This window comes from Hemitrygon akajei, chromosome 13 (genome assembly GCF_048418815.1).
Source record: "Hemitrygon akajei chromosome 13, sHemAka1.3, whole genome shotgun sequence".
Taxonomy (NCBI): Eukaryota; Metazoa; Chordata; class Chondrichthyes; order Myliobatiformes; family Dasyatidae; genus Hemitrygon; species Hemitrygon akajei.
In genome coordinates, this window is record NC_133136.1 from 107,411,583 (window position 1) to 107,439,368 (window position 27,786).

The 27,786-nt window shown below is 42.6% G+C and overlaps 1 protein-coding gene across 2 annotated transcripts in view; it reads left to right on the forward strand.

Moving 5' to 3' along the window:
- The first annotated feature begins 2,601 nt into the window (after positions 1–2,601).
- Positions 2,602–27,786, forward strand: part of cds1 (CDP-diacylglycerol synthase (phosphatidate cytidylyltransferase) 1) — a 124,401-nt gene continuing 99,216 nt past the window's right edge. The window contains exon 1 of one of the 2 annotated variants that reach the window (XM_073065238.1): positions 2,602–2,855. Coding sequence is in view for 1 of the 2 variants with exons in the window: in XM_073065237.1 (XP_072921338.1) it covers positions 2,799–2,855 (57 nt within the window). In the remaining variant the exon portion in view is untranslated. The remainder of the gene's footprint in view (positions 2,856–27,786) is intronic. The other variant, XM_073065237.1, reaches the window with a different exon arrangement.

Sequence of the window (27,786 nt, forward strand, 5' to 3'; positions counted from 1 at the left end):
AACCATTTGCATGAAAATGCAGGTAGCCTGATCAGTAATATTGTGGATGACACCAAAATTGGTAGTATGATGCACAGTGATGGAGGAGGAGGAGCGTAGGAGAATCAGTGGTGCCTGACGGCGACTCCTTTGCTTGCATCTTCGGAAACAGCTCTATTTCCATCTTTAATACCTCTCTTTTTCCCTTTCAGGGTTCTTTTGAGGACCCTGACCTGGAGTTACACGCTGACTTCGGTTCTTTGCAGGAAAGGGACTTGCTCTCGGGGTTTCACGACTGGCTGTTATTCAGCACACTAAGGGCGTGGCCTAATAGTTTTGCTCGCCTTCGGAGGTCCGAGATTTCGTGGCTCTGGAGACGGATGGGGGGGGGGGGGGGGGCGTGAAATGAGAGGTCGGTGTCCGAGCAGAAGATCAGTGTGTCGTGGGAGTTGGAAGATCTAAGGCTGTGTGCCCGGAGACCAGAGATCTTTGGGCACAAAGCTTGGAAAAGCGACACAACAGACTTTTAACATCATAAACCAGCAAGTTGTTTGTTATCTCTCCCCTCTCACTGTGAAACGGAGTTACCTCTTTCTCTCTTATTAGGGAGAGAGAGAGAGAGCCTGTGGTATGTCGAATACCGGGTGAACTACTAGTCTTTGGGGTAACTGCAAGTCTGTGTCTTTGCTGCATGCGTGACTGCTCGGTGGTGGGTGCCGATGCTTTTTTTTCCTGGTGGGAGGAGAGGGAATTGTTGCTTGCTGCCACTTACGTGCAGGAGGGAGGGGAGCTGGGTGGGGACTTTGGGGTTCTAACATTTAACTGTCATTCATTCTTTGGGGGCACTCCTCTGTTTTTCGTGGATGGTTGCGAAGAAAAAGCATTTCAGGATGTATATTGTATATGTTTCTCCGACATTAAATTGTTACCTTTGAAACCTTTGAAGAAGTTTGGCTAAGGTTACAACAGAATTGAGATCAATTGGGAAAGTGGGCCAAGGAATGGCAGATGGAATTTAACTCTGCACAAATGAGCCGTGACAGATTTTGAGAAGGTAAGCCACAGCAGGACTATACAAGGCCTGGCAGGGCCCTGAGGTGTGTGATAGTACCAAGATATTTGGGGATACAAGTACACAGTCCCCTGAAAGTGGTAATGCAGGAAGACAAGGTGGTGAAGAAAGCACATGACATACTTGCCTTTATCGGACAGGGCAGAGCACAAGTGCCTTGCTACAGCTGTAGGAGATGATGGTGAGACCAGACCGGGAATACTGTGCGTAATTCTCATTGTAAAACTATAGGAAAGATGAGATTAAACTAGAGAGGGTACAGAAAAGACTCACAAGGATGTTGCCAGGACTGGACGTTGGAGGGCTTTAGTTGTAAGGAGACTGGACAGGCTGGGACTGTTTTCCCTGGAGCAAAGAAAGTTATGAAGGGCGGAGGTAAGATAGATTATTGCAGTCTTTTTCAAAGGGTAGGGAAGTCTAAAGTTTAACTGTATGCCCACAGGTATCAAATATTTTCTGCAAGAGACTCTTTAACTGAGGTCCAGTCCTAACCTTTGCACTGGTGCTTAGTGAATGCAGTGCAGCTACTGGTGCTGAAAGGGTGTGGTGCTGAGATGATTGAATAGGTATGCACAGTGCAAGTTTGCATTTTATTGTTAAGGGATATAAGGAACATTGACATAGCAAAACAAATGAACTCATATAACTTCTTCCCACATTGCCCTGTTTCATGGAGACTGAGAAAATGTTTCATTTTTGCCTTGCTGAGCTTCTTATGATACTTGGACCTCACTGCCTTCCTCCCCCTTCCCACCTGGTCTGTCATTGTGAACTCAGGGACATAGACCTATCACCAGCGGTTCCCCTGGAGCAGTGAAGTACAGCACGTTCACTTCTAGTATCCTTGTACTTAAATGGATTGCTGGATTATTGATGTCAATAATGCAATTAATAAACTCATGCAATGCACTTCAATACAAAATAAATTTAAATTTAAATTTAAAAAAAATTCTTGCAGCTGAACTCTGTCAGGACATGAACAGGTGCTCAACTGCGCGGAGGTTTGTATATTTTTCTCAGTGCTCAGGTGTTTTCAGACCAGCGCAATACAACCTTCGTATTGTAGCTTTATGCACGCCCTTTCCAAATGACAAGCTGACCAAAGTCAAAAGTTTGTAGTTTGTAATGTTGACAATATATTGCAAAATATCAAAATGAAGTAGAAGGTGACTTTTTGATATTCTCGGAGAAAGACCTGCATTTTTAAAGGTGAGCAAACTGTATCACCTGGCATTGACAGTGCCTAAATCTGCAATTTGTCGTGCAACTTTGAAGAAGAAATTGAATACAGAAAGAGCGCATGCAGCCGAAATGCTCCTGGTACTGATTAAAGCAAGCGAAGCATTTTGTTTAGCTCTAGCTAGCAACGCCACTCCGGGGACGCAGTCAGCCCGCCCCCGCCGCCGCCGCCATCGCGGCGACACCCGGAGCGTGCGCATGACGGCTCGGCTCGGGTCGGGTGCTCGAGCGAGCGCAGCCCGCCCACGGTTACCAGGCAATTTGGAGCCTGCGTCAGAACGGGGGAGCGCGGGCGCAACGCAACGCAACGCAACGCCCCGCCCCTCCCATCTCTGCCCTGCGCGCTCCCGAGCGGAGCGCGTTTTATTTCGGGATCTGTAGTGCGAGTTGGCAGCTGATCACCGAGGCATCCGGAGAGGGGAGAATCGGAGGAAACCCGGCCTCGAGTGAGGGGGTGTAAACCGGCCGCGCGTTGGCAGATCGGCTGAAAGGGGGAAGAAACGGAGAAATGACTGATTCCAGGAGGAGGAAGCCAGTAAAAGAGCCGGAGAACCTGAGCGACAAGGTATGGGATTACAGTTGTAGGTTATTATTGTGTGTAACCAGGTATGAAACCTGATATAATGCTGATTTTCAAACCTTACCGATGTTGCTGATAAGGTGATAGTAAGAAAATGCTTTCAAAGCAGACTCTGGTGTATAACTAGAGTAATGCACAAAATTACTGATGCAGAAAGCACATACCTTAGCAAATTAAGGTGTTTAAAAGTCGCCTGCCAATACTTGGTTTTGCAAATTATTGAGAACATCTCTGTAAACTACAGTTTAACTTGCTGAATACAATGCGGCGGTCAGTATTATTCAGTAAATACTCTGAATCAAATTAATGGAATATCACTGCATTTAATTTCGTGTATGGATAAATAACGTCGGCTGCACTGCATCTTTTTAAAGTTGCTAAACGTAATGCAATCATCTCTGAAGTCTATTGTGACCTATATGCCACTAGGTTCAAATTCATGACACTTATTATGCTTAACAGCTGCACCATATTTTATAAAGAACTCTATTTTTAGAAGTTTGTTTTTAATAGAATTGTAATTCCAACTTTATAAACTTGGAGAAAACCGATCATAATTATCCTTATCAAAAAGTTTCTGATCTTAAGTGAACTTGTACATCCCTATATTTGATATTTCACTTTAATTTTTATTGCAAGTAAGATAAATGTTTTCAAGTTATGAAACATCGCATCATTACTCTGCATTGATAATGTCAGAAAAGAAACAAACAGCAAATACAACAGTGAAATTCAAATGTACTGTGTTAGAATTTGAAATGTAAAGCCATGAATTAAGACTTTGTTCATGTTTATATGCATGTTTCTATATGTAGAAGATACAGATTTATTTATCACAGGTACATGGAAATTTACAAATTTATATGGAAAGATTGAATGGGTTAGGAAATTATTCCTTGGAATGTAGAAGACAGAGGAGATTTGATAGAGATATACAAAATTATGAGGGGTTTAGATAGGGTAAGTGTAAGCGGGTTTTTTCCTCTAAGGTTGGGTGGGATTACAACTGGAGGTCGTGGGTTATGGGAGAAAGGTGAAAAATTTAAGGGAACATGAGGGGAAATTTCTTCACTCGGAGTGTCATGAGAATGTAGAACAAGCTGCCAGTGCAAGTGGTACATGTGAGCTCAATTTCAACGTTTGAGAAGTTTGGATGGTACGGGTACGGAGTGCTATGGTGCTGGTGCAGGTCATGGGAGTAGTCTGTTTAAATGGTTCAGCATGGACTAGATGGGCTGAAGGGTTTGTTTTTGTGCTGTACTTTTCTAAGACTCTATATGGTAAAATGGATCGCTTACATTAACAACCAACACACCTAAGGTTGTGCTGGAGGCAACCTGCAAGTGTTAACATACATTCCGATGCCAATATTGCATGTTCACAATGCTTGGCATAACACCACAGAACACAACAAGCAATAAAATAACAACAGCAAAAGTATGCCCCTCCCACACACACAGACAATCCAGACTCCAGGCTTTAACTTAAGACCATAAGATATAGGAGCAGAAGTAGGCCATTCGGCCCATTGAGTCTGCTCCACCATTCAATCATGGGCTGATCCAATTCTTCCAGTCATCCCCACTCCCCTGCCTTCTCCTTTGATGCCCTGGCTAATCAAGAACCTATCTATCTCTGCCTTAAATGCACCCAATCACTTGGTCTCCACAGCTATTCGTGGCAATAAATTCCACAGATTTCCACCCTCTGATTAAAGTAATTTCTCCACATCTCTGTTGTAAATGGACTTCAATCCTGAAGTCGTGCCCTCTTGTCCTAGACTCCCTTACCATAGGAAATAACTATGCCATGTCTAATCTGTTCAAGCCTTTTAACATTTGGAATGTTTCTATGAGATCCCCCTCATTCTCCTGAAATCCAGGGAATACAGCCCAAGAGCTGCCAGACGTTTCCCATATGGTTTCCCATATTCCCATTTTATTGCTGGAATTACAGGCAATCCCCGGGTTATGTACGAGTTCCGTTCCTGAGTCTGTCTTTAAGTTGGATTTGTACGGAAGTCGGAACAAGTACAATCCGGTATTAATTAGCGTCAGTTAGTCAAACGTTTGTCTTAGTATATAGTATATATGCATAGAAAGGTAAAATATAAAACACTTAAGAAAGGTATGTATTCCAATAACTAAACCACTGCATTGCTGAGTAATAATTGTAGCTTTCATCGGGGCAGCGCCTTTCACACACTCCATTATTCTCACTTTATCTGATATCCTTTAAAATTGTTCCGATCATTGACCGACTGTAGCCTAACGCTTTTCCAATAACCGATGGCGTTTCACCTCTTTCCAAACACTATTATTTCCACTTTATTTGCAATCACGATTGCTTCACATCAATAGAACAGAAACACTGCGGGCGGCGGCTCCCGAGCTCCGCTGAGTCCTAAGGACCACCGCATTGAGACAGGCTAAATGGGACAAGTGGGGGCTGTGCTGTGTTTGGGTATTTGATCATCCACAATATTCCACGTGGGAATTTAAACTGGAGGTGGCAGTGTGTGTGTGTGTTTTTTTTTTACGAGGTTGAGTTGTGAGCTCGACATCAACCCAGCACGATGGTATGGGTGTCACTGGATCGACATCAACCCGGCACGGGAATGGTCTATCACTGGATTGAACTCGGGGAAACTCCGTTCTCCAGCCCGGCCGGCACTGATCTCACTGCGCCACCAGTTGACTGGAACAGGGGTGGGGTGGGGTCAGGGTGAATTTTACTAAGAAAAATTTAAGCCAAATACAAAGTTAAACACTCAACACAGTGTCAACGGCAACAACTTAAAATGGCGGACGACATTCTCCTTCCTCGGTTCATACGTATGAGTTGTCCATAAGTCGGATGTTTGTAACTCGGGGACTACCTGTATTCTTGTTAATCTTCTCTGAACCCTCTCCAATGTCAGTATATCTTTTCTAAAATAAGGAGCCCAAAACTGCCCACAATACTCCAAGTGTAGTGTCACGAGTGCCTCATAGAGCCTTAACATCACATCCTTGCTCTTATATTTCGTACCTCTAAAGATGAATGCCAACATTGCATTGGCCTTCTGCACCACCGACTCAGCCTGCAGATTAACCTTTAGGGTATCCTGCACAAGGACTCCCAAGTCCCTTTGCATCTTGCATTTTGAATTCTCTCCCCATCTAAATAATAGTCTGCCTATTTATTTCTTCCACCAAAGTGCATGACCATACACTTTCCAACATTGTATTTCATTTGCCTCTTCTTTGCCCATTCCCCTAAACTATCTAAGTCTCTCTGCAGGCTCTCTGTTTCCTCAACACTACCCACTCCTCCACCTATCTTTGTATCATCAGCAAATTTAGCCACAAATCCATTAATCCCATAGTCCAAATCATTGACAAATTTCGTGAAAAGCAGCGGTCCCAACTCTGACCCCTGTGGAACTCCATTGGTCAGCCAGAATAGGATCCCTTTATTCTTACTCTCTATTTTCTGCCAATGCCAATTGTCCACCCATGCTAGTAACTTCCCTGTAATTCCAAGGGCTGTTATCTTGCTAAGCAGCCTCATGTACGGCACCTTGTCAAAGGCCTTCTGAAAATCCAAGTACGCCATATCTACTGCATCTCATCTGTCTACCCTGCTTGTAATTTCCTCAAAAAATTGCAGTAAGTATATCAGGCAGGATTTTCCTTTTGGGAAACCATGCTGGCGTTGGCCTATCTTGTCATGTGCCTCCAAGTACTCTTTAATCTCATCCATAACAACCGATTCCAACAACTTTCCAACCACTGATGTCAGGCTAACAGCTCTCATAGTTTCCTTCATGCTGCCTCCCTCCCTTCTTAAAAAGGTGAAATAACATTTGCACTTTGGACTAACGACTGACCTTTAGGCTTCAATCTTCGGTATTGACTCTGGAGTAGTCAATGATGGGATCCTGAAGTCTGGGCTCACCAGCTGACTGGCCCTCGTGCTTTCTGCTCATGGTTACTGGATCCCAGGCTCCGTCAATCTGGGACGGTCCAAATCTGAAACAAATATTGTTTTATACAAACTCAAGGTTTACAATGATAATATGCTAGTTGTTAATCTATAATTAATATAGAAGTACCAGAAAAAGAAGAGTTCTAATAGTCTGAGCATTTGTCATCATCTTAAAAATGAAATTATTTTATAATTGTAGGGAAAATGTTTTAGCATACAGCTTCAGGTAAGTTGCTGCTTGTTTTTTTTTCAGGAAATCCTCGCCTTTATGAGGATTTGTCTGGAATTGGGTTGTAATGAGCCAGCTGCCTGGAATGGCTCTCTGTTGTGTCTGCCCTCTTGTGTAGAGGTGCTGTGCTGTGTTTGGGTATTTGTCCCTCTGCACCTGAAAAGTAATCCATGAAGTAGAGCAAATTCTAAGAGACAGCAACTAAACTACAGATTTTTCAACTGTTCTTAAATATCTCAGATCGGCCTAGTTAATGACCTAAGTAAAATATTCAATAAAATATTATATAAAAAAATCAAAAGCGCTTACTTACTTGGTATACTTGCATTTTCAATGGGTATACAAATGAATTAGTTGATGTCTGTATACTATACTAGCCAGTCTTGGTGTGAAGCTGTGCGGCCAGATAAGAAGTGTATTTCACTTCTTAGTACTTGGTTGTTGTTACAGACTTCTACGTTTAGTCATACATGTGGGAATTCTGAAGTGAGTTGAGTACAAATAGCTCTCAGCTGGCACTTTGTTATAGAACTGCTTGCGATCAGTTAGTTTGATTTGGTGTATTATTGGTTTTGTAAAAGTGAGCTACTTTGAGTCAGAGGTGGAGTGAGGTTTTTATCCATTTCACTTTTTTTTAAGGAGCTAATGTTTCAACAATTTCATAGAAGTCATTGCTATGTTACTACTTGTACACAACAAAGATAGACAACCATTGTAAATATTTGTTCTAATTACCACTGAAGTGTTTTTATGATTTTCACATGGCAGATTAGCTTTTAAATTAGTTACTAATAGGAACCTCATCTTCGGCAATCTATCCGTTAAGGCATATATATCAAACTCAAGGCCCGCGGGCCAAATCCGGCCCGCGGTGGAATTATCTTTGGCCCGCGAGATAATATCTAATTACTATTAAAGCTGGCCCCAGTAATTGAAGCGCCTATGGCGTATGATATGGCTAATGCTGAGTTTATTCAGGTATCAGGTTTTCAGGGTTTTTAGTGTTTATTCGGCAGTCTTGCTCGGCAGTCTTCTTCATAAGAAACGGAATTTGTAAAGTGAAACACTTTGTAGTTATAGCAGAGACTGAGACACATGAGAGCAGGCTGAAAAAACAGAGGCAACGAAAGCTGTGTTCACACGCGTCCGACTGATCCGGCCCGCATGAAGCTGCATTTTGCTGAATTCGGCCCGTGACCTAAAATGAGTTTGACACCCCTGCGTTAAGGCATTTATAGAGATGGGCATTATGTGATTGTTGTAGAGGTATGTTTCTGTCTTCACACACAGGACATAGAAACATAGAAAATAGGTGCAGGAGTAAGCCATTCGGCCCTTCGAGCCTGCACCGTCATTCAGTATGATCATGGCTGATAATCCAACTCAGAACCCTGTACTTGCTTTCTCTTCAGACCCCCGATCCCTTTAGCCACAAGGGCCATATCTAACTTCCTCTTAAATGTAGCCAATGAACCGGCCTCAACTGTTTCCTGTGGCAGAGAATTCCACAGATTCACCACTCTCTGTGTAAAGAAGTTTTTCCTCATCTCGGTCCTAAAAGGTTTCCCCTTTATCCTTAAACTGTGACCCCTCGTTCTGGACTTCCCCAACATCGGAAACAATCTTCCTGCATCTAGCCTGTCCAATCCACTTAGAATTTTATACGTTTCAATAAGATCCCCCCCTCAATCTTCTAAATTCCAGTGAGTATAAGCCTAGTCGATCCAGTCTTTCTTCATATGAAAGTCCTGCCATCCCAGGAATCAATCTGGTGAACCTTCTCTGTACTCCCTCTATGGCAAGAATGTCTTTCCTCAGATTAGGGGACCAAAACTGCACACAATATTCTAGGTGCGGTCTCACCAAGGCCTTGTACAACTGCAGTTAGAACCTCCCTGCTCCTGTACTCAAATCCTTTTGCTATTGATGCTAACATACCATTTGCCTTTTTCACCGCCTGCTGTACCTGCATGCCCACCTTCAATGACTGGTGTACAATGACACCCAGGTCTCGTTGCATCTCCCCTTTTCCTAATCGGCCACCGTTCAGATAATAATCTGTTTTCCTGTTCTTTCAACCAAAGTGGATAACCTCACATTTATCCACATTAAATTGCATCTGCCATGAATTTGCCCACTCACCTAACCTATTCAAGTCACCCTACATCCTCTTAGCATCCACCTCACAGCTAACACCGCCACCCAGCTTCATGTCATCCGCAAACTTGGAGATGACAAGTTCCTTGTTACGAATGCTCCTTGCATTAACACACAGCCTTCAGGCTTGTTTTTACAACACTCTTAGCCCTTATACAGTTATGTTGGAAAGTGGCCCTTTTTGCTTTTTGCCCTGGATTTGCCTACCTGCCACTTTTACTTTTCATCTCACTACTTTTTGCTTCTACACTCATTTTACACCCCTCTGTCTCTCTGCACTTGTTCCCATCCCCCTGCCACATTAGTTTAACGCCTCCTGAACAGCAGTAGCAAACTAGGACATTGGTTCTAGTTTGAACCCTAGGACATTGGTTCCAGTCCAGCCCAGGTGCAGACCGCCCTGTTTATACCAGTCCCACCTCCCCCAGAACTGCTTCCAATGCCCCAGAAATTTGAATCCCTCCCCCTTGCACCATTTTTCAAGCCATGTATTCATCTGAAATATCCTCCTGTTTCTACTCTGACTAGCAAGTGGCACTGGTAGTAATCCAGAGATTATTACCTTTGTGGTCCTACTTTTTAGTTTATCTCCTAACTCCCTAAATTCACCTTGTAGGACCTCATCCTGTTTTTTACCTATATCGTTGGTACCTATGTGCACCACGACCACTGGCTGTTCACCCTTCCATTCCAGAATGTCCTGCAGCCGGCTCAGAGACATCCTTGACCCTTGCACCAGGGAAGCAACATACCATCCTGGAGTCTCGTTTGCGGCCGCAGAAATGCCTGTCTATTCCCCTTACAATCGAATCCCCTATCACTATAGGTCTCCCACTCCTTTTCCTTCCCTCCTGTGCAGCAGAGCCACCCATGGTGCAATGAACTCGGCTGCTGCTGCCTTCCCCGATGAGACATCTCCCCCAACAGTATCCAAAACAGTATAATCTCTTTTGTGTTGTGTAGCTTGCGTCATGCTAAATGGGTAGTCAGAGCAGTTCTGGCATGTCAAAAATGGCATCCATTGAAAATCTGTTGATCAGTAGCAGCTGAAATATACACCATGACAATTTGTAAACACTTAGCCACCATATCCACTCAGGCATCAACCTAGTTCATTGAGAAATGCAGAAGGACATGCCAGGAGCAGCAACACGCATATTGATAACGATGAGGTGCCAATGTAATGAAGCTATAACATACATAATGTGAGTACTGAGCAACACAAATAGCATGCAATAGAATTTAGGGATCTCTCAGCTGGTGTGAAGCTCCTACCACATTAGGTTTAAATAAAAGTGTATGATTAAATGGCTAATGGAGATTGGGAGAGGAATATACTCCTAGTGTAGTCATCTTCAATAGTAGGATCATTGTTTGAGTGCTCATGAACAATCTCTGCTTCCACCTATCATCTCTACTATCACAGAAACCAGTTCTCAGCCAACTTGCTTCATTCCCTGGAATATCCAAAACCAGTTAAAGGCACTCCACACAGCAAGGAATAGGAAACAAGTAATTTCCACACTGATGATCTGCAATCTAGACCTAGCTGTGCCTCACATCAAATTTCTCCAATGCAGTTGCAACATTGGTATCTACTTGACAATGTAGAAAAATGTCCAGTCATCTCAGTCATCAGGAAAATGGTGGAAAGTGTCAGAGGTGCTTTTAAGTGGCACTACCTCACCAGTAACCTACTTTCAATGTCCAATTTTGGTTTTGTTGAGACTATTTGATTGCAGAATTCGTCACTTCTAATCAATATGGATCAAAGAGTAGAATTACAGAAATGAGGCGAGAGTGACGGCCTTTGATATTGTAGTAGCATTTGAAGAAGTGCTTTAGTAAAACAAAACTCAAGGGGCAAACACTTAATAGTCAGAGTCACAATCTGTGCAAATGACAATGGTTATTGTTGGTCAATCATCCTAACTGTAGGACATTGTTATATTAGTTACTCAACACAATGACCTAGGCCCTACTGCTTCATCAGTGACTTTCCTTCCATCATATGCTCAGAAGTGGTCTGCTGCTTATTCAGAGTACATTTCTATTCTAAACTCCTCTTCAAGTAAAGCAGTCCATGGCTGTATATATTGGGACCTCGTGGTCAGTTTGGAAATGGACGGGTAAGTAGCAAGTTACAAACACCATAAATGCAGAGGGTAAAAGTAATTTCTAACAAAAGCTTGCCTAGCCACCTACTTGTATTCATTCTTGTTACCTTTGAGTTATTTTAGAAGCTCAAATGAACATCGGTGGGGAAAAAACTGTCAAGGACTGGATATCCTTTGACATGCCTCAATCGTGGTGCACATTAGGAGTTTGTTAGAATGCTAACCACACCTGGATGAGTGCAGCTCCAACAGTTGGCAAGAGGCTCAATACTACCAAGTCAAAACAGGTCTCTCATCTTGACAACTTGTCCATTGCCCTAAGTGTTTATCCAAAACTACTCCTGTTCCCCATTTACCACCCCTCTTCCAAATATGTGACCTCTACTATCAAAAAGGACAAGGGCAGCAGGGACATGAGATCATCATCGCTTGTGAATTCCCCTCTGTCACACACCATCATGATTTGCAGCTATGTTACCCACATTTGGCATTGTGCTTACTGGAAATCCCTCCTTAACATTATTCTGGTAGTGCCTTCACGAGAGGAAGTGTGGCCAATCAAGTAGGTTGCTTTTCAAGGGCACTTAGAGATTGGCAATAGCTTAAAAAAAAATGAATTGGAGCAAACACTCAGTGACCACTTTATTAGTGTTACGTACCCGTGACACGTGACAGTGGTACCCTTGTCACGTGACTGGGGTTGAAGTTATACTGGACTTGAGGTAATGGTCTTGTGATGGTGGAGTGACGTCATTTTCCCGCCAGTAGAGGTCATGTGACAGGTTTTTTTTACAGGGTATAAAAGGAAGACCGCACACTGTCAGGTGGGGCAGTTCGTGGCTGGATTTGCCATGTTGACTTCATGCCACTGCGTGATTTAATGTGATGACGCAGTTTAGTTGAAAGATGAAGTTTTATCTAATGCCTAAAGTTTAAAAGGTCATTGCCAGCAGTTTCTTTACAATACTGCTAGTGGAGAGTGAATATCGGAGTTCGGAAGTTAAAGATTGAGGAGAATCGATTTTCGACGGTGGATTGGGTTCGACCTTGTGTGATCCTCATTCGGAAGGATTTCGTTGACTATTCTTGTGTTAATCCCTGGGTTGACCAGAAAGGATTTGAGAATAGTGTGGAAGGAAAGGTCAGTGCCTTTAAACCGTTACGTTTCATAAAATTCTACGTGAGAAGAGTTCGACGCCGGGGATCGAAGGACAACGACGTGGAAGAGAATTTAAATCGCCTTAAAAAGTCTCTCCTTTTAAATGGACTGAGCATTTTGAACTTTTGGCAATATCGCTTTAAGAACTGTTTTTGCTGCATCGCTTTAAGAACTGTTACGCTGCCGCACAGCAGCTGTTTTCCGGTTACGTTAGTGTTTGTTTACTTTTGGGGGGTTTGTTTTCAGTGTTTAATAAACGTGTTATTTGTTATAAAAAACCCTTGCCTAACTCACATATATTTATTGTTGCCTGAATACGTAACATTAGGTACACCTGTATACCTCATTAATGCAAATATCTCATCAGCCAATTGTGTTGTAGAAACTCGGTGAATAAAAACATGCAGACACGGTTTCAGTGTTATTCAGACTAAACATCAGAATGGGGAAGAAATGTGATGTAAGTGACTTTGATTGTTGGTGTCAGATGGGGTGGTTTGAGTATCTCAGAAACTGCTGATCTGGGACAACAGTTGCTAGAGTTTACAGAGAATGGTGTGAAAAACAAAAAAGAATCCAATGAGCATCAGTTCTGTGGACAAAAAATGTCTTGTTAAATAAGTGAAATCAGAGGAGAATGGCCATATTGGTTTAAGCTGACAGGAATGTGAAAACAGCTCCGGTAACCATGCGTGACAACAGTCACTCCTCCAGATGTGAGAATGCTGTTCTTGGACTACAGTTCAGCATTCAACAACATAATTCCCTCCAGGCTTGACAAGAAGCTCAGAGACCTCAGCCTTCACCCTGCCTTGTGCAGCTGGATCCTGGACTTCCTGTCAAATTGCCATCAGGTGGTAAGAGTGGGTTCCCTCACCTCTGCCCCTCTGACGTTCAACACAGGAGCCTCCTCAGGGCTGTGTCCTGAGCCCCCTCCTTTACTCCCTGTATACCCACGACTCTGTCGCCACCCACAGTTCCAATCGGCTAAATAAATTTGCAGGTGGTACTACATTGATTGGCCTTATCTCAAATAATAGCCTACAGAGAAGTCATCACCCTGACACAGTGGTGTCAAGAAAACAACCTCTCCCTCCATGTTGCAAAAACAAAGGAAGTGGTTCTGGACTACAGGAGGAATAGAGACAAGCTCACACCTATTTGCATCTATGGATCTGGGGTTGAGGGGCTAAGCAGCTTTAAGTTCCTTGGTATACACATCACCGAGGACCTCACTTGGTCTGTACCCACCAGCTGTGTGGTGAAAAAAGCACAACAGCGCTTCTTTCACCTCAGTCGGTTCAAGAAGTTCGACATGAGTTCCCAAATCCTAAGGATTTTCTACGGGGACACAATTGAGAGCATCCTGACTGGGTGTATCACTGCCTGGTATGGGAACTGTACTTCCCTCAGTCACTGGACTCTGCAGAGAGTGGTGCAGACAGCCCAGTGCATCTGTGGATGTGAACTTCCCATGATTCAGGCATATACAGTGACAGATGTGAAAAAAAGGCCCGAAGGATCATTGTGGACTCGAGTCACCCCAATCACAAACTGTTTTAGCTGCTTCAATCCAGGGAGCGGTACCGCAGCATTAAAGCCAGGACCAACGGGCTCCAGGACAGTTTCTTCCACCAGGCCATCAGACTGATTAACAGGCTGATAGTTGTATTTCTAAGCAATATTGACTGTTCTGTTGTATACCTTACTGTACATACTATTTATTACAAATTACTATAATTTGCACATTCAGACAGATGTAACGTAAAGATTTTTACTCCTCATCTATGTGAAGGATATAAGAAATAAAGTCAGTTTAATTCATGTGCAGAAGATAATCTCCAAATGCACAGTATATTGAATCTTGAAGTGTATGGGCTACAGCAGCAGAAGACCATGAACGTACATTCAGTGGCCACAGGAGATACCTAATAAAGTGGCTACTGAGTGTAGAACAGTACAAACAGGAAGAAGTCCTTTTGGTCTCATAATGTCTCCACTGACCATGATATCAATTTAAATTAAACCTATGTATCTGTAAGTTCATGTCTGTCTTAGTATTCCTCCATTTCTTACACTATTATGTGCCTGTCTAATTTCCTCTTAAATGTCACAATTCTATCTGCATCTGCCATCTCTGGCTGCACTCTCTGTGGAATCATGTGGAGTGGGAAGTTTTTCCCACACATCTTCTTTAGACATTTCCCCCTCTCACCTTAAAGCAGAATTATAAACTCTGGCACTATAGAGGACCCAATCCAAGTTTGTCCAACCTCCCTGTAGCTAATACTCTTTAGTCCAGGCAGTATCCTGGGGAACATCTTCTGCAAACCTATCCAAAGCTTCCATATCCTTCCTGTAATGAGTTGACCAGAACTGTACATGATATTCCAAATGTGGCCTGATCAGAGTCTTACACAGCTGCAACATAATTTTCGATCTCTTAGACTCAACTCCTGGACTGATGAGAGTAAACATGCCATATGGCACTTGTGTTGCCACTTTCAGGGAGCTAAGGACTTGGACCATAAGATCCTTCTGTACAGCAGTGCTCCTAAAGGATTGTGCCATTTACTATATACTTTCCCCTTGCATTTGACTTCCCAAAGTGTTACACATCACACTTGCCTGGATTGAACTCCATCTGCCATTTCTCCACCTAGATCTGCGTTTGATCTAAATCCTTTGACAAGCGTCTTCACTACCTACAGCCCTACCAGGTTTTGCGTCATTTGCAAACATACTAATCAGCTCATATACCTTTCCATTCAAACAAGAGAGGCCTCAGTCCTCATCCCTGCAGAACACCACTGGTCACAGATTTCCAGTTAGAATAATACCCCTCCAACACTATCCTCTGTCTTCTATGTTCTAACCAATTTAGAATCCAGTCCACCAAGTGCCAGTGGATAGCTTAATCATCTGGATCAGTCTAACATGGTGGGCTTTGTCAGAAGTTTTACTAATGTCTCCTTTATGCAACATCTATTGCCCAACCCACATCAATCATCTTATGTTGATTTTTTGAGGTGACAATCTGCTTTGAGAGACTACTCTGCACAAAGCCATGCTGACTGTGCCAAATAAAATATGCTTTTTGAAATGTGAGTCTTCTCTAATATTTTCTCTACTATTGATGTGAGGCTCACCATCCCATAAATTCTTGGATTGTTTCTGATTAACAAAAAGAGTCTTGGGTATGAGATAAGGAGATTATGTAATGATACAGAGGTATGCTGAGAGTATCTTTATGGCTAAGGTCAATAATCAAAGGTTGCTGTGAGTTGTATACAGGGGCATAATTTATTTAGCAAGTATGGTAAGTACAATGATTTGCATACTCAGCTTATTAATTATCCTGCCATCATAAAATACTGGAGCCTGAAGTTTATATTTTTATAAAGAAAACTGAAACTGATTATTGTATGAAACTAGTGCTCTCCATGATTTTAGTTTGTTAATGATATTTTGTTGTTTTGAATTTTAATTGTTCAAAATAGCATTTTATTTCCTCCCCCGAAAAAAAACACATTTATTTTGCCTGCGCTTGGACCAGTTTTTTTTTGTCATATCAATAGATAACTTTATTTCCTCGAGTTCTACATTTAAATTAGATAGCAGACTAGTAGTTCAACCTTTTTCCAGTCCTTGCCTGTGCTCCTGTAATTTTTGGAACATTATCAATTTGAACTTTATCAAACTTTTTATCTATAGGTTATATTTTGCACTGTCAACTGGTTCCATAAGCCTAACTGCTCTAACCTTCAGCACGTAATGAAGAAATTTTGAACACTTTGATACTTCGGATTGGACCAAATGTTCAGCTAGCACTGATACACTCTCCTTTGCACTTTCTTTACTAAGCCAAAACTAACCTCATGGATTTGCTGCTGCAATTAAGCCTGAAGTTGTATCTTTTTTTCGGTTTAGCTTATTTTGCCTTTAGTTATGCAATTGATTACATTTCCATTAATCACTGACAATTTACTCTTCCATTTCCCATGTCAATTAACATTGTAAATATTATTTATGTTAAGTTACTATCCCAATTTTAACTTTGTGTTAACTTTCAGTTATCTGATCAAAACTCCAATGCATTCAAACCCAACATTTGTCCTTGGCAACATTTTGTTTGGAAATCCATCTATTTCATTAAACTTGTTGAAAATGTACATATTCGGTTCCTTTAAGTATGTGCCCTTCACAAAAGGCATTCCTGATTAGCAGTTAAGATGATGATGCAGTCTGATTAATAAATGGCGACATTGCTGGTGATACCCAAGTACTGACTAAATGAATTTAAAAAGAATCTATAACTGGTCAGTAATGACATGTAATTCCATTCCTCCTTTTCTTTGAACGTCACTTGCCAATATTAAGTCTTTAATTACAATTTGGACATCTTCAAGAAATTGTTCTCTTCATACTTAAAAAATGGTTTTACTTGGTAATTGTAATCAGAAATTTGGAAATTAATCCTTGGTAGCTGCAATTTTGTTAGTAATGCAGATAATTTACAGATGAACAGGTTTATAATTTTGTTCTTGAGGTGCAGAAAATTCTCCATCATTGATCACATCACTTATGATATATGAGATGTGCAGCTCATCATCTTGAAACAGAAGCTTTAATGCAAAGTAATGCATCATTTCCTTTTAATATTGTGCCTTTGCATTTATGCTAAAGTCAAATTATCTGGTGAAAGAAAAAAGCTATGTAAAACCATGTTCAATCTGGTAGTGTAGTGTGACAGACCGAAGACTGGAGTACATAATATACTGTGGCATTCTGCACCCTTTTATTTATTGCAATTGCTTGTTCAAAGGTCATTAGACGGGAAGAATCTAAATTGCAGACTTAGCTACTAAAAAACAAGAAAAGCCGAACATGGTTATGCGTTCATATTTTATTGATTATCTGGTTACCTGAAATAGGAATGGCTGAATATAATTGGAAGGCTGCAAGAAAACATTGTTAAACTGTATATTATTGGTACATAATGACTAGATTTTTGGGTAAGAAATGGTAAGATAAATATTTAAGTACACAGGAGATGGCTTGAAAATAGGTTTAGCAAACTGAGATGGAACAAATAAACAAGGTTTCTTTAGAAAGGGAGTATTTTAGGAATAGTGAGACTTTGGCAATTGTATTCATTGTTGGGCATTTGTTAGTAGAATATATTATTGAGGTTCTAAATTTGAACAAGACTGACTTTGGAAACTAATGGAAGAATTAGATACCGGGATGGAAGGAACTCAGTTCCTTTGGGTAGCAGTAGAATCTTCGTAAGGTTGTAAATAGTTTCTTGCAAAATAAATGTGGGAGAAAATTATTAGAATAAATGAATTTCAAAAACAATCAGATGGCTAATGCTGTAGTTTTAGTTTATGACCTTAAGCCTTTAAAAATATAACTCGCTGTAAGAGCATTTCATTTTGCTATGATAGTTCCAGGTTATACACATCTATGCAATCCAGCCAAGTATTAAACCAATGGCAGACAGTCGTGTGTCTATGTGTGTAGTGTTCTCGCACAGGTGTAAAAACTCTGAACTAAACACTAAGTATAAACCGGAGTCAATGAGGCGCGATCCCAGTAGATTAACCGTTTACTGTTCACTCTTCCACATTAACATATGGTGAAAACTGTTGATAAAACAATACAAAATATATACAGTATTTGTTTCCTCCTTGGCATCACATTTACATCATAAATACTTGCAAAAATAAAGCTACAACAAGCTACATTACATTAAAGTACAACATACAGTCAGAATCTACCTACGCCATCAACTGCTTTAAATATACTTCAACACAAACTATCCGCAACTCTTTAAATAACAAAGAACATAAACTTTATCAACAGTCATTACTTTTAACAGAATCAGCTTTAACATTTTTACTTCAACATATCGATTATCTTATGAACTTACGGCGTTGCTTCTATGATGTTTCTAGTGCGTAGAAAGAAAACTTCTCTCGCGCTGATCCTGCACACACAAGCCCCCTCCTTTCCGTTTCTCCAAACTGGTATTTTCCCACAGGACGCAGCGAAACCGGGTATGACGTCATCGCAAGCCGCGATATATCACAGACAACAACCTTAACTTTCACTAGAAAACGATTACAAATGAATTACTAAAACGAAAATATAATAAACTAAACGAATGCCTTAAGGGCAACACACTCCCCGCCTGACCTTTGTAAGGTCACTATGAACATAATACAAACTTCAGTCTCTAACTCAGTCCTTGGGTAGAAGTAGAATGACTTCTGCAACTGGCCTTTGGTAAGTTTTCACATCACCTTGGTCAGAAGTTTTCAACTCAACCTTCCTGACATGTCCATCCCTACCAGGGAATGTGACAGTGATTCTGGCCATTGGCCAGCAGTTGCGGGCGATCTGCTTGTCCCTGAGCAGGACTAAATCTCCAACTTGAAGATTCCTGCGAGGTTCTGTCCACTTTTGTCTATGTTGCAACAAAGGTAGATATTCCTGTCTCCAACGAGACCAGAACTGATTTGCGAGAGCCTGAACTTGTCTGCATTGCTTTGTGTACAAATCCTTATCTGAGAAGTCCCCAGGTGGAGGGGGAACTCCTGTCTTATGCGTAAGGAGCATTGATGGCAACAGTATGAAGGGGTTTTCCGGATCAGAAGACACAGGTAGGAGTGGTCATGCATTTATAATGGCTGTGACCTCTGCCATTAGTGTGCACAGTACTTCGTGGGTCAGTCGGGTGCGTTGCTGCAGAAACATTGAATCAAGGATCCTTCTGGCTATACCAATCATCCACTCCCATGAGCCTCCCATGTGAGAGGCGTGTGGTGTGTTGAACTCCCAGTTGCATCCCTGCTGACTGAGGTACCTTTGCACTGTCTTGTCCATCCTGAGCTCCTTGGACGCTCCAACAAAGTTCGTGCCGCAATCAGACCTCAACTGTTTTGCAGGGCCTCTTAGTGCAAAGAAGCGCCTGAGAGCATTAATGCAGCTGGATGTATCCAAAGATTCGATGACTTCAATGTGTAACGCTCTCAAACTCATGCAGCTGAACATGATAGCCCACCGTTTGCTCTCTGCTTGTCCTCCTCTTGTGCGTCTAGTGGTGATAGTCCATGGACCAAATACATTGAGCCCCACATACGTAAAAGGAGGGCAGACATTGAGGCGTTCTGGTGGGAGGTCCGCCATACGTTGAGCTTCCATCTTCCCTCGCAGTTTCCTGCAGGTTACACATCTGTGAAGTACTGAATTGATCAGTGTTTTGACTCCCAAGATCCACAGTCCCGCTGCCCTGATTGCTCCTTCCGTCAGGTGACGGCCCTGATGCCTTACCTGTTCGTGGTGATGACGAGTAAGCAGTAAGGACACATGGCTGTCTTTGGGTAGGATTCTTTTCTGCAGCTGAAAGGCGAGAGTGTATTAACCGGCCTCCAATGCAAATGAGATCGTTCTTCAGGATCGGGTTGAGTTTCCTCAAAGGGCTGTCCTTTGGTATTGGTTTATTAACTTGGAGGGCCGAAAACTCCCTTGCAAAAGCTGCTCTTTGAGTTGCTTTAAGAATGACATCCTTTGCCTGGTCCAATTCATCCGCAGTGTACCTACATGGGATATGAAGCTGTTTTAGATCTTGAAGTGAATCTCTTCAAGCCTCCCATCTGTTTAGCTTGTCTTCTGGTAAGGGAGTATCCCAGTCAGAGAGCTCAGAGGTAAGTTCTCTGAGAAGGACTCTTCCTTGGATCGTAACTGGCGCCAGTAGACCCAAGGGATCGAAAACACTGTTGACAGTGGAGGGAACTCCACGGCGGGTGAATGGCTTAATCACAGTTGGCACGGAGAACGTGAATGTGTCAGTTGTAATCTCCCAAAGGAGGCCCAAACTCCTTTGTGTGGGTATGGTTTCTCCATCTAGATCTAGGTCTTTGATTGCCGGAGCACAGTCATCGTGTGGAAAGGCCTCCATTACTGCCTGACAGTTTGATGCGAACTTGTGCAAGCGGAGGTTTGACTCAGCGAGTGAGGCTTGTGTACGTCGGAGCAGATCGATTGTTTCATCTTCTTTCTGTAGCGATATCAAGCCGTCATCGACATAGAAGTGCCTTTACAAACTTAACGGTGTCATCGCCGTGCTCCTGATGGCTTTTCACAGCCCATAGATGGCCACGGCAGGTGATGGACTATTGCTGAAAACATGGACTTTTATCCGGTACTCAGTGATTTCCTTGTTAATGTCATTGTCCTTGTGCCTTAAGAAACGGAGGAAATTGTGATGGTCTTCCTGTACTAAGAAGCAATGGAACATCTGCTGGATGTCCGCTAGGATTGCGACCTTCTCCTTCCGGAAGCGCAGCAGGACCCCGAGAAGGGTATTGTTGAGGTCGGGGCCTGTGAGTAGCACGTCATTAAGGGAGATACCAGCGCACTGAGCACTGGAGTCGAAGACCACCCTAATCTGATTGGGCTTTTGTGGGCGGTAAACCCCAAATGTTGGGAGGTACCAGCACTCCTCACCTTCTCTCAGTGGCAGTGCTACTTCAGCATGTCCATTAGCGAAGATCTTCTCCATGAATGCTACATATTGTTGCTGCATCTCAGGTTTCCTTTTTAGGGTTTTTTGCAAAGACGTGAACCGCTTGACTGCCTGCTCTTTGTTGTTTGGCAAGCGCTGGCGTGGTTCTCTGAAAGGTAGTGGGGCGACCCAGTTATTTGCTTCGTCTCTGAAGACCTTGGTGTCCATTATTTTTAAGAAGATGGCGTCTTGTGCTGATGGAGCAAGTTTATTATCATGCTCAGTTTGAGCGAAGACTGACTGTCCCAGTGTCTTGTCAGTTACTTTAGTACACTTGTTAAAGCCCTGTCGTGCTTCCTTGATACACATGAAGCTTGTGCAGGGTTGAAAAATTGAATGGCACCCACTCTCTAGCACATTCGTCATGAGTGTGTTAACTGTCGGTTTGTGTACATTGCCAAGGCACACCTCTCCTGTCACCACCCAGCCCAGATCCAGACGTTGGGCAAAGGGGGCGTTGTGTGGTCCATTGACCTGCTGCCTGACCTTGTGCACCTGGAGAACGTCTATTCCTAGTAGCAGGAGTATTTCTGCTTTTGGGTCCAGTTCTGGGATGTGCTTGGCGATGTGGTGGAGATGCGGCTGGTGTCGTACAGCGCTTGGCGTCGGGATCTCGGTGCGGTTATTCAAAATTTCATTGCACTCTTAGAGCGGAGGGAGACAGATGACAACTTTACCATCCAGCGACTCAAGCTGGAAGCATTCTGCCTTCCTCCCATATCTTTCTACGCTGCCTGAGCAAGTTCTAAGGTAGTATGGGATCTGATTACTCTCTACGTTGAATAAGTCAAAGAACTCTGGTCTGACTAGCGAGCGATTGCTCTGGTCATCCAGAATAACATAGGCTTTGATGGCCTTGTCTTTGGCTCCCTTAGGGTACACCTTAGTGAGGCAGATCTTTGAACAAGAACGGCTTGACTGACCTTGACCACAAACTTCTGTGCAGCTCGAGCTGACAACAGTTGTCTTGGAGTGATCCTCTCCCTCCCCGCCGTCCTCTTGTGAGAGTGAAGGAGCTTTGTCAGTTTGTGGTAATAGGCCGGAGTGCATGGCCCCATTGTGATTAGTGCTATTACATTCCGAGCACCTCAAGGGGATCGTACACTCTCTTGCGAGGTGAGAGGTAGAGAAACAGCATTTATAAAAAATTTTCTCCTTGAGAAGGGCCATCCTCTCATCAAAGGGTTTTTTCCTAAACATTCTGCATTTTTTGAGGGGGTGAGGTTTGTTGTGCAATGGACAATTCTTGCTAGGGTCATTGTTAGGTGTAGAGACTTCAGTTTTACGCACTGAGACAGGTTTATTGATGTTAAAATTATTCAAAGGGGATTTGACTGGCTTGTTGTGAATTGTACTGTGCTACCTTGACTCATGAAGCTAGGGTCGTTTCGCTTCTTTGCCTCCTTGCACACAAACCTAGTGAAATACTCAAAGGGAGGAAATCGACCATCATTCTTTTCCTTGTACTCTGAGCCAACAGACACCCACCTTTCCTGCAGCCCAAATGGAAGTTTGTCCACGATTGGTCTAATTCCGTATGAAGTATCTAAATATGACAGGCCAGTTAAATAGCCATCTTCTTTAGCGCCTTCAATCTCCATGAGTAGATCTCCGAGCTCTCTTAGCTTAGAGTGGTCCTTGGCTGACACCTTAGGAAAATTTTCCAGATGTCGAAATAGTGCCGTTTCAATAATTTCAGGGGCCGCATAGCACTCCCGAAGTCTCTCCCATGCTTTGCGTAAGGCTAGCTTGGGGTTGTTGATGTACACTGAACGTATGCGTCTCACCTGTTCGCATGATTCTTTTCCCAGCCATTTTGTCATTAGATCCAACTCTTGGATTGCTCCCAGCTAGACTCCGTGGATAGTGTTGGCGAATGAGGAGTACCATGCACAGTAATTTTTAGGCTTATCATAAAACTGGTATAGTCCTGAAGTGACGAGATCTCGTCGTGCTAAATACTGTGCCATGGGTTCAACTGCAAGTGGCATGCTGGCTGGAGGAATATGTCAGCGGGTATATGACTGAGCGTGTACATTTGTTATGGTATTTGCTGTTCTGAATTCAGCCTTTGCGTCTTCTCTTGCCAAATCTGGTAAGTTTGGTGTCGAGAAGTATTTGTCATCAGCCCTTTCATTCTTGAAGTCGTTGCAAAGTTGCAAGGGTAAATTGTCTTCCTCAGATGGATGTGATGCAATTGGATTTCTCTTTGACTCCTCATGAAATAGGACGTTAACAAATAAGAATGGAGAGGAAGAACGACTCTTCAAGACCATTTGAGATCAGACGTAGTCGCTAGTGCGTTCCAATCTGGTCCTTTCTGAAGTAGATTTTACTTCTTGCAGAACATGCTTTTCTTCAGCATTTTCTAATATCTCTGCTTCCACCCTGGCAGCTTTGGCTTCTCGGTGTAGCATCAGCACTTCTAACTCTGCTTCTGTCCTTACCCTTTCCAACTGGTATTCGGCTTCTCTGGCAGCCGCTTCCTTTTGGTTTTCGGCTTCTCTGGCAGCCTTTTCCATTTTCAGTTTTGCTACCTGTTCAGCGTATGACGCTCGCACCTTAGCGGCTTCTGCTTTAGCTCTTGCATGGGCAGTCTTATTTGTTGATGCCCTACTGCTCCTGGCACTGGATGGCAACGACTTGACGCTGGATCGCGATGCCATCGTAGCACTTGAAACACCTGGTAATGCCGCCTTTTCACTGTAGTGTTCTTGCACAGGTGTAAAAACTCTGAACTAAACACCAAGTATATACCGGTCTATGAGGCCCGATCCCAGTAAGATTTAACCGTTTACTGTTCACTCTTCCACATTAACGTATGGTGAAAACTGTTGATAAAACAATACAAAATAGATACTGTATTTGTTTCCTTCTTGGCATCACATTTACATCATAAATACTTGCAAAAATAAAACTACAACAAACTATATTACATTAAAGTACAACATACAGTCAGAATCTACATTCGCCATCAACTGCTTTAAATACACTTCAACACAAACTATCCGCAACTCTTTAAATAACAAAGAACATAAACTTTATCAACTGTCATTACTTTTAACAGAATCAGCGTTAACATTTTTACTGCAACATATCGATTATCTTATGAACTTACGGCGTTGCTTCTATGATGTTTCTAGTGCATAGAAAGAAAACTTTTCTCGCACTGATCCTGCACACACAAGCCCCCTCCTTCCCGTTTCTCCAAACCGGTATTTTCCCACAAGATGCAGCGAAACCGGGTGTGACGTCATCGCAAGCCACGATATATCACAGACAACGAATTTACTTACAACAACCTTAACTTTAACTAGAAAACGATTACAAACGAATTACTAAAGTGAAAATATAATAAACTAAACGAATGCCTTAAGGGCAACACAATGTGCATATTATATAATCTTGATTCTTTTATTGAAGTTTGCATTTGGATTTGCACTTTGCCATTCAGTAGAAACACAGTCTGAGAGTGGAAACACTTCATCTTATGCAAATATAAAGTTGTACATAGCTTGATTAATTACGGAGCTGTAACTTTTCTAAAACCTTGAAATCTGTGCATGGTTGAATAGAGAAGTTGACAGTATACATCGCTTTTAGTTTCTGTATTTACATTCTGATCAATATCGTTCAGCTCACTGAAAACTAATGTAAACTTTATGTTCTAAGAATCTCAAATCAAACCTTTTTTTTGACTGTTTTACCCTTTTGGGTAATGTTTTATATTTACATCTTTTAGATCTTTTTGAGTGTTGCCTTTTTCCCAGACTGTCATGGAAAAATATCTTGTTAATAACTTAAAAGCTTGAAGCTTCACAGCAAACATGACTGTGCTCACCTATTGATTTAATTTGTCTTTCAATTTGTCATTGTTTTATAGACCGTTGGCTTCCTATTGCTTAATATACAGTATTTTGCTGCATTAATTCCCAAATTATACATTGCTGTATTTACCCATTCAGTCTTGTTACTGCAATATAATCACAGGCATTGATTGCACTACATCTTCAATTTGAAAGTAATCCATAATGATACACAGTAAATACAATACCTTATCAGCAAACCAATTTTCTACTGTAAATTTAAAAAAAACTAGAAATGTAAACTGAGTTGTGCTGGCCAAATATTACCTGAAATATTGTGCTAATTTTGACAGTTTTAACTTCCAAATGATAGAATTTAAGCTTTTAACAGGAGAAAATGGTGATCTTGGATGAAAAAACTTAGCTAAGATTGTCATTATTTGTAAATGTTATGTTTCTTAAGGATGAAGTTAGGACATGATGGGAGTTTTATTGGGTGATCATAAAAAAAAAATGAAAAATCACAATACAGGTGTCCCCCGTTTTTCAAACGTTTGCTTTACGACACCTCGCTGTTACGAAAGACCTACATTAGTTACCTGTTTTGGCTAACAGAAGATGTTTTCACTGTTACGAAGAAAGGCAGTGTGCGTAAAAAGGCAGCGCGCACCTCGAGCAGCCAAGATCCTCCCCCGGAACTGCATTCTAGCCGGCATTGCTTAAATTGCGGAGTTGCGGATAGTTTGTATTGAAGTGTATTTAAAGCAGTTGATGGCGAATGTAGATTCTGACTGTATTTTGTACTTTAATATAGTTTGTTGTAGTTTTATTTTTGCAAGTATTTATGATGTAAATGCCTGTGAACATCTGTGCTTTATGTCGATTTACTTTGTGCATCCATTAGCAAGATGAGTTCTAAAGTATCGGAAAAGCATAAAAGAGCACGTAAGGGTGTAACACTTTGTGTAAAACTAGACCTAATAAAGCATTTCGATCCTGGTGAACGAAGTAAGGATATAGTGAGTTTGGCTAAGGGTTTGTGGAAGTTGACGAAGATGATGTTGAAGAGGTTTTGGCATCCCATGACCAAGAGCTGACAGATGAAGAGCTGATGAAGAGGAAAGGATACAATTGAAGCCGAACGCAGTAGCGAACAGCCCGAAAGTGAAGTCGTCCAGAAACTGAACGTGAAGCAATTGCGTGAGATTTTCGCTGCGATTGACAACGCTGCAATGATTTCAGAAAAGTATGACTTTAATTTTGAAAGGGTCTGTAGGTTTAGGGCTTATTTGCAGGATGGTTTGAGTGCTTACAAAGAACTGTATGATAGAAAAATGCACGAGGCTAAGCAGTCAAACATACTGTCGTTTTTCAAGCTTTCCATGTCAACCACAGCAGACGACGAACCTCGACCTTCGACATTGAGGCAGGCAGACATAGAAGAAGATGACCTGCCTGCCCTGATGGAAACAGACAACAATGAGATGACACCCCAGTGTCCCACCACCCCAACCTCCAACGACTCAGCCTAACACACCATCATCAGTGTGCTTGCTGTCTTCCCAATTCCGGTAAGTGAAAGTACATTGGACGTACATTATTTCTACTTTATATAGGCTGTGCATTTTTATGTGTTATTTGGTATGATTTGGCAGCTTCATAGCTTAAAGTTACTTCCAGGACAGCGGCGACACGCAGCGCATGTGTAAGGGCATCCAGGACATCACCAATTACAAGACAACATCACCTGACTGTGCAGGTGATGCCTCCCTCCCAAATGCGCTGAATAACTTCTACGCCCGGTTTGAGGCGGAAAATGACGTGGTGGCGAGGAAGTCCACCCCTCCTACGAATGACCAGGTGCTGTGTCTCTCCATGGCCGACGTGAGAAGAACCCTGTGCAGGGTCAACCCACAGAAGGCTGCTGGACCAGACAACATCCCTGGTAGAGTGCTCAGAGGATGTGCAGACCAGCTAGCAGATGTTCTCACTGACATCTTCAACATCTCCCTGAGCAGCGCCACCATTTCAACGTGCTTCAAGGCCGCCACCATCCTCCCCGTGCCGAAGAAGTCTTCAGTGTCCTGCCTAAATGACTACTGTCCCGTTTCACTTACATCCATCATCATGAAGTGTTTCGAGATGCTCGTCATGAGGCATATCAAGACCCTGCTGCCCCCCTCACTGGACCCCCTGCAGTTTGCGTACCATCCCAACCGCTCAACAGATGGCGCCATTGCCACCACCCTACTCCTGGCCCTAACCCACCTGGACAAAAAAGACGCATATGTTCGGATGCTGTTCATAGACTTTAGTTCAGCATTCAACACAATCATCCCTCAGAAACTGTTTAGAAAGCTGAGCCTATTGGGCCTGAACACCTCCCTCTGCAACTGGATCCTAGACTTCCTGACTGGGAGAGCTCAGTCAGTCCGGATCGGGAGCAGCATCTCCAACACCATCACACTGAGCACGGGGACTCCCCAGGGTTGTGTGCTCAGTCCACTGCTGTTCACTCTGCTGACCCACGACTGTGCTGCAAAACACAGCTCAAACCATATCATCAAGTTCGCCGATGACACCACTGTGGTGGGTCTCATCAGCAAGAATGACGAGTCAGCTTACAGAGAGGAGGTGCTGTGGCTAATGGATTGGTGCAGAGCCAACAACCTGTCTCTGAATGTGAACGAAACAGAAGAGATGGTTGTTGACTTCAGGAGGGCACGGAGTGACCAATCCCTGCTGAACATCAACGGCTCCTTGGTAGAGATCGTAAAGAGCACCAAATTTCTTGGTGTTCACCTGATGGAGAATCTCACCTGGTCCCTTAACACCAGCTCCATAGCAAAGAAAACCCAGCAGCGTCTCCACTTTTTGTGAAGGCTGAGGAAAGTCCATCTCGCACCC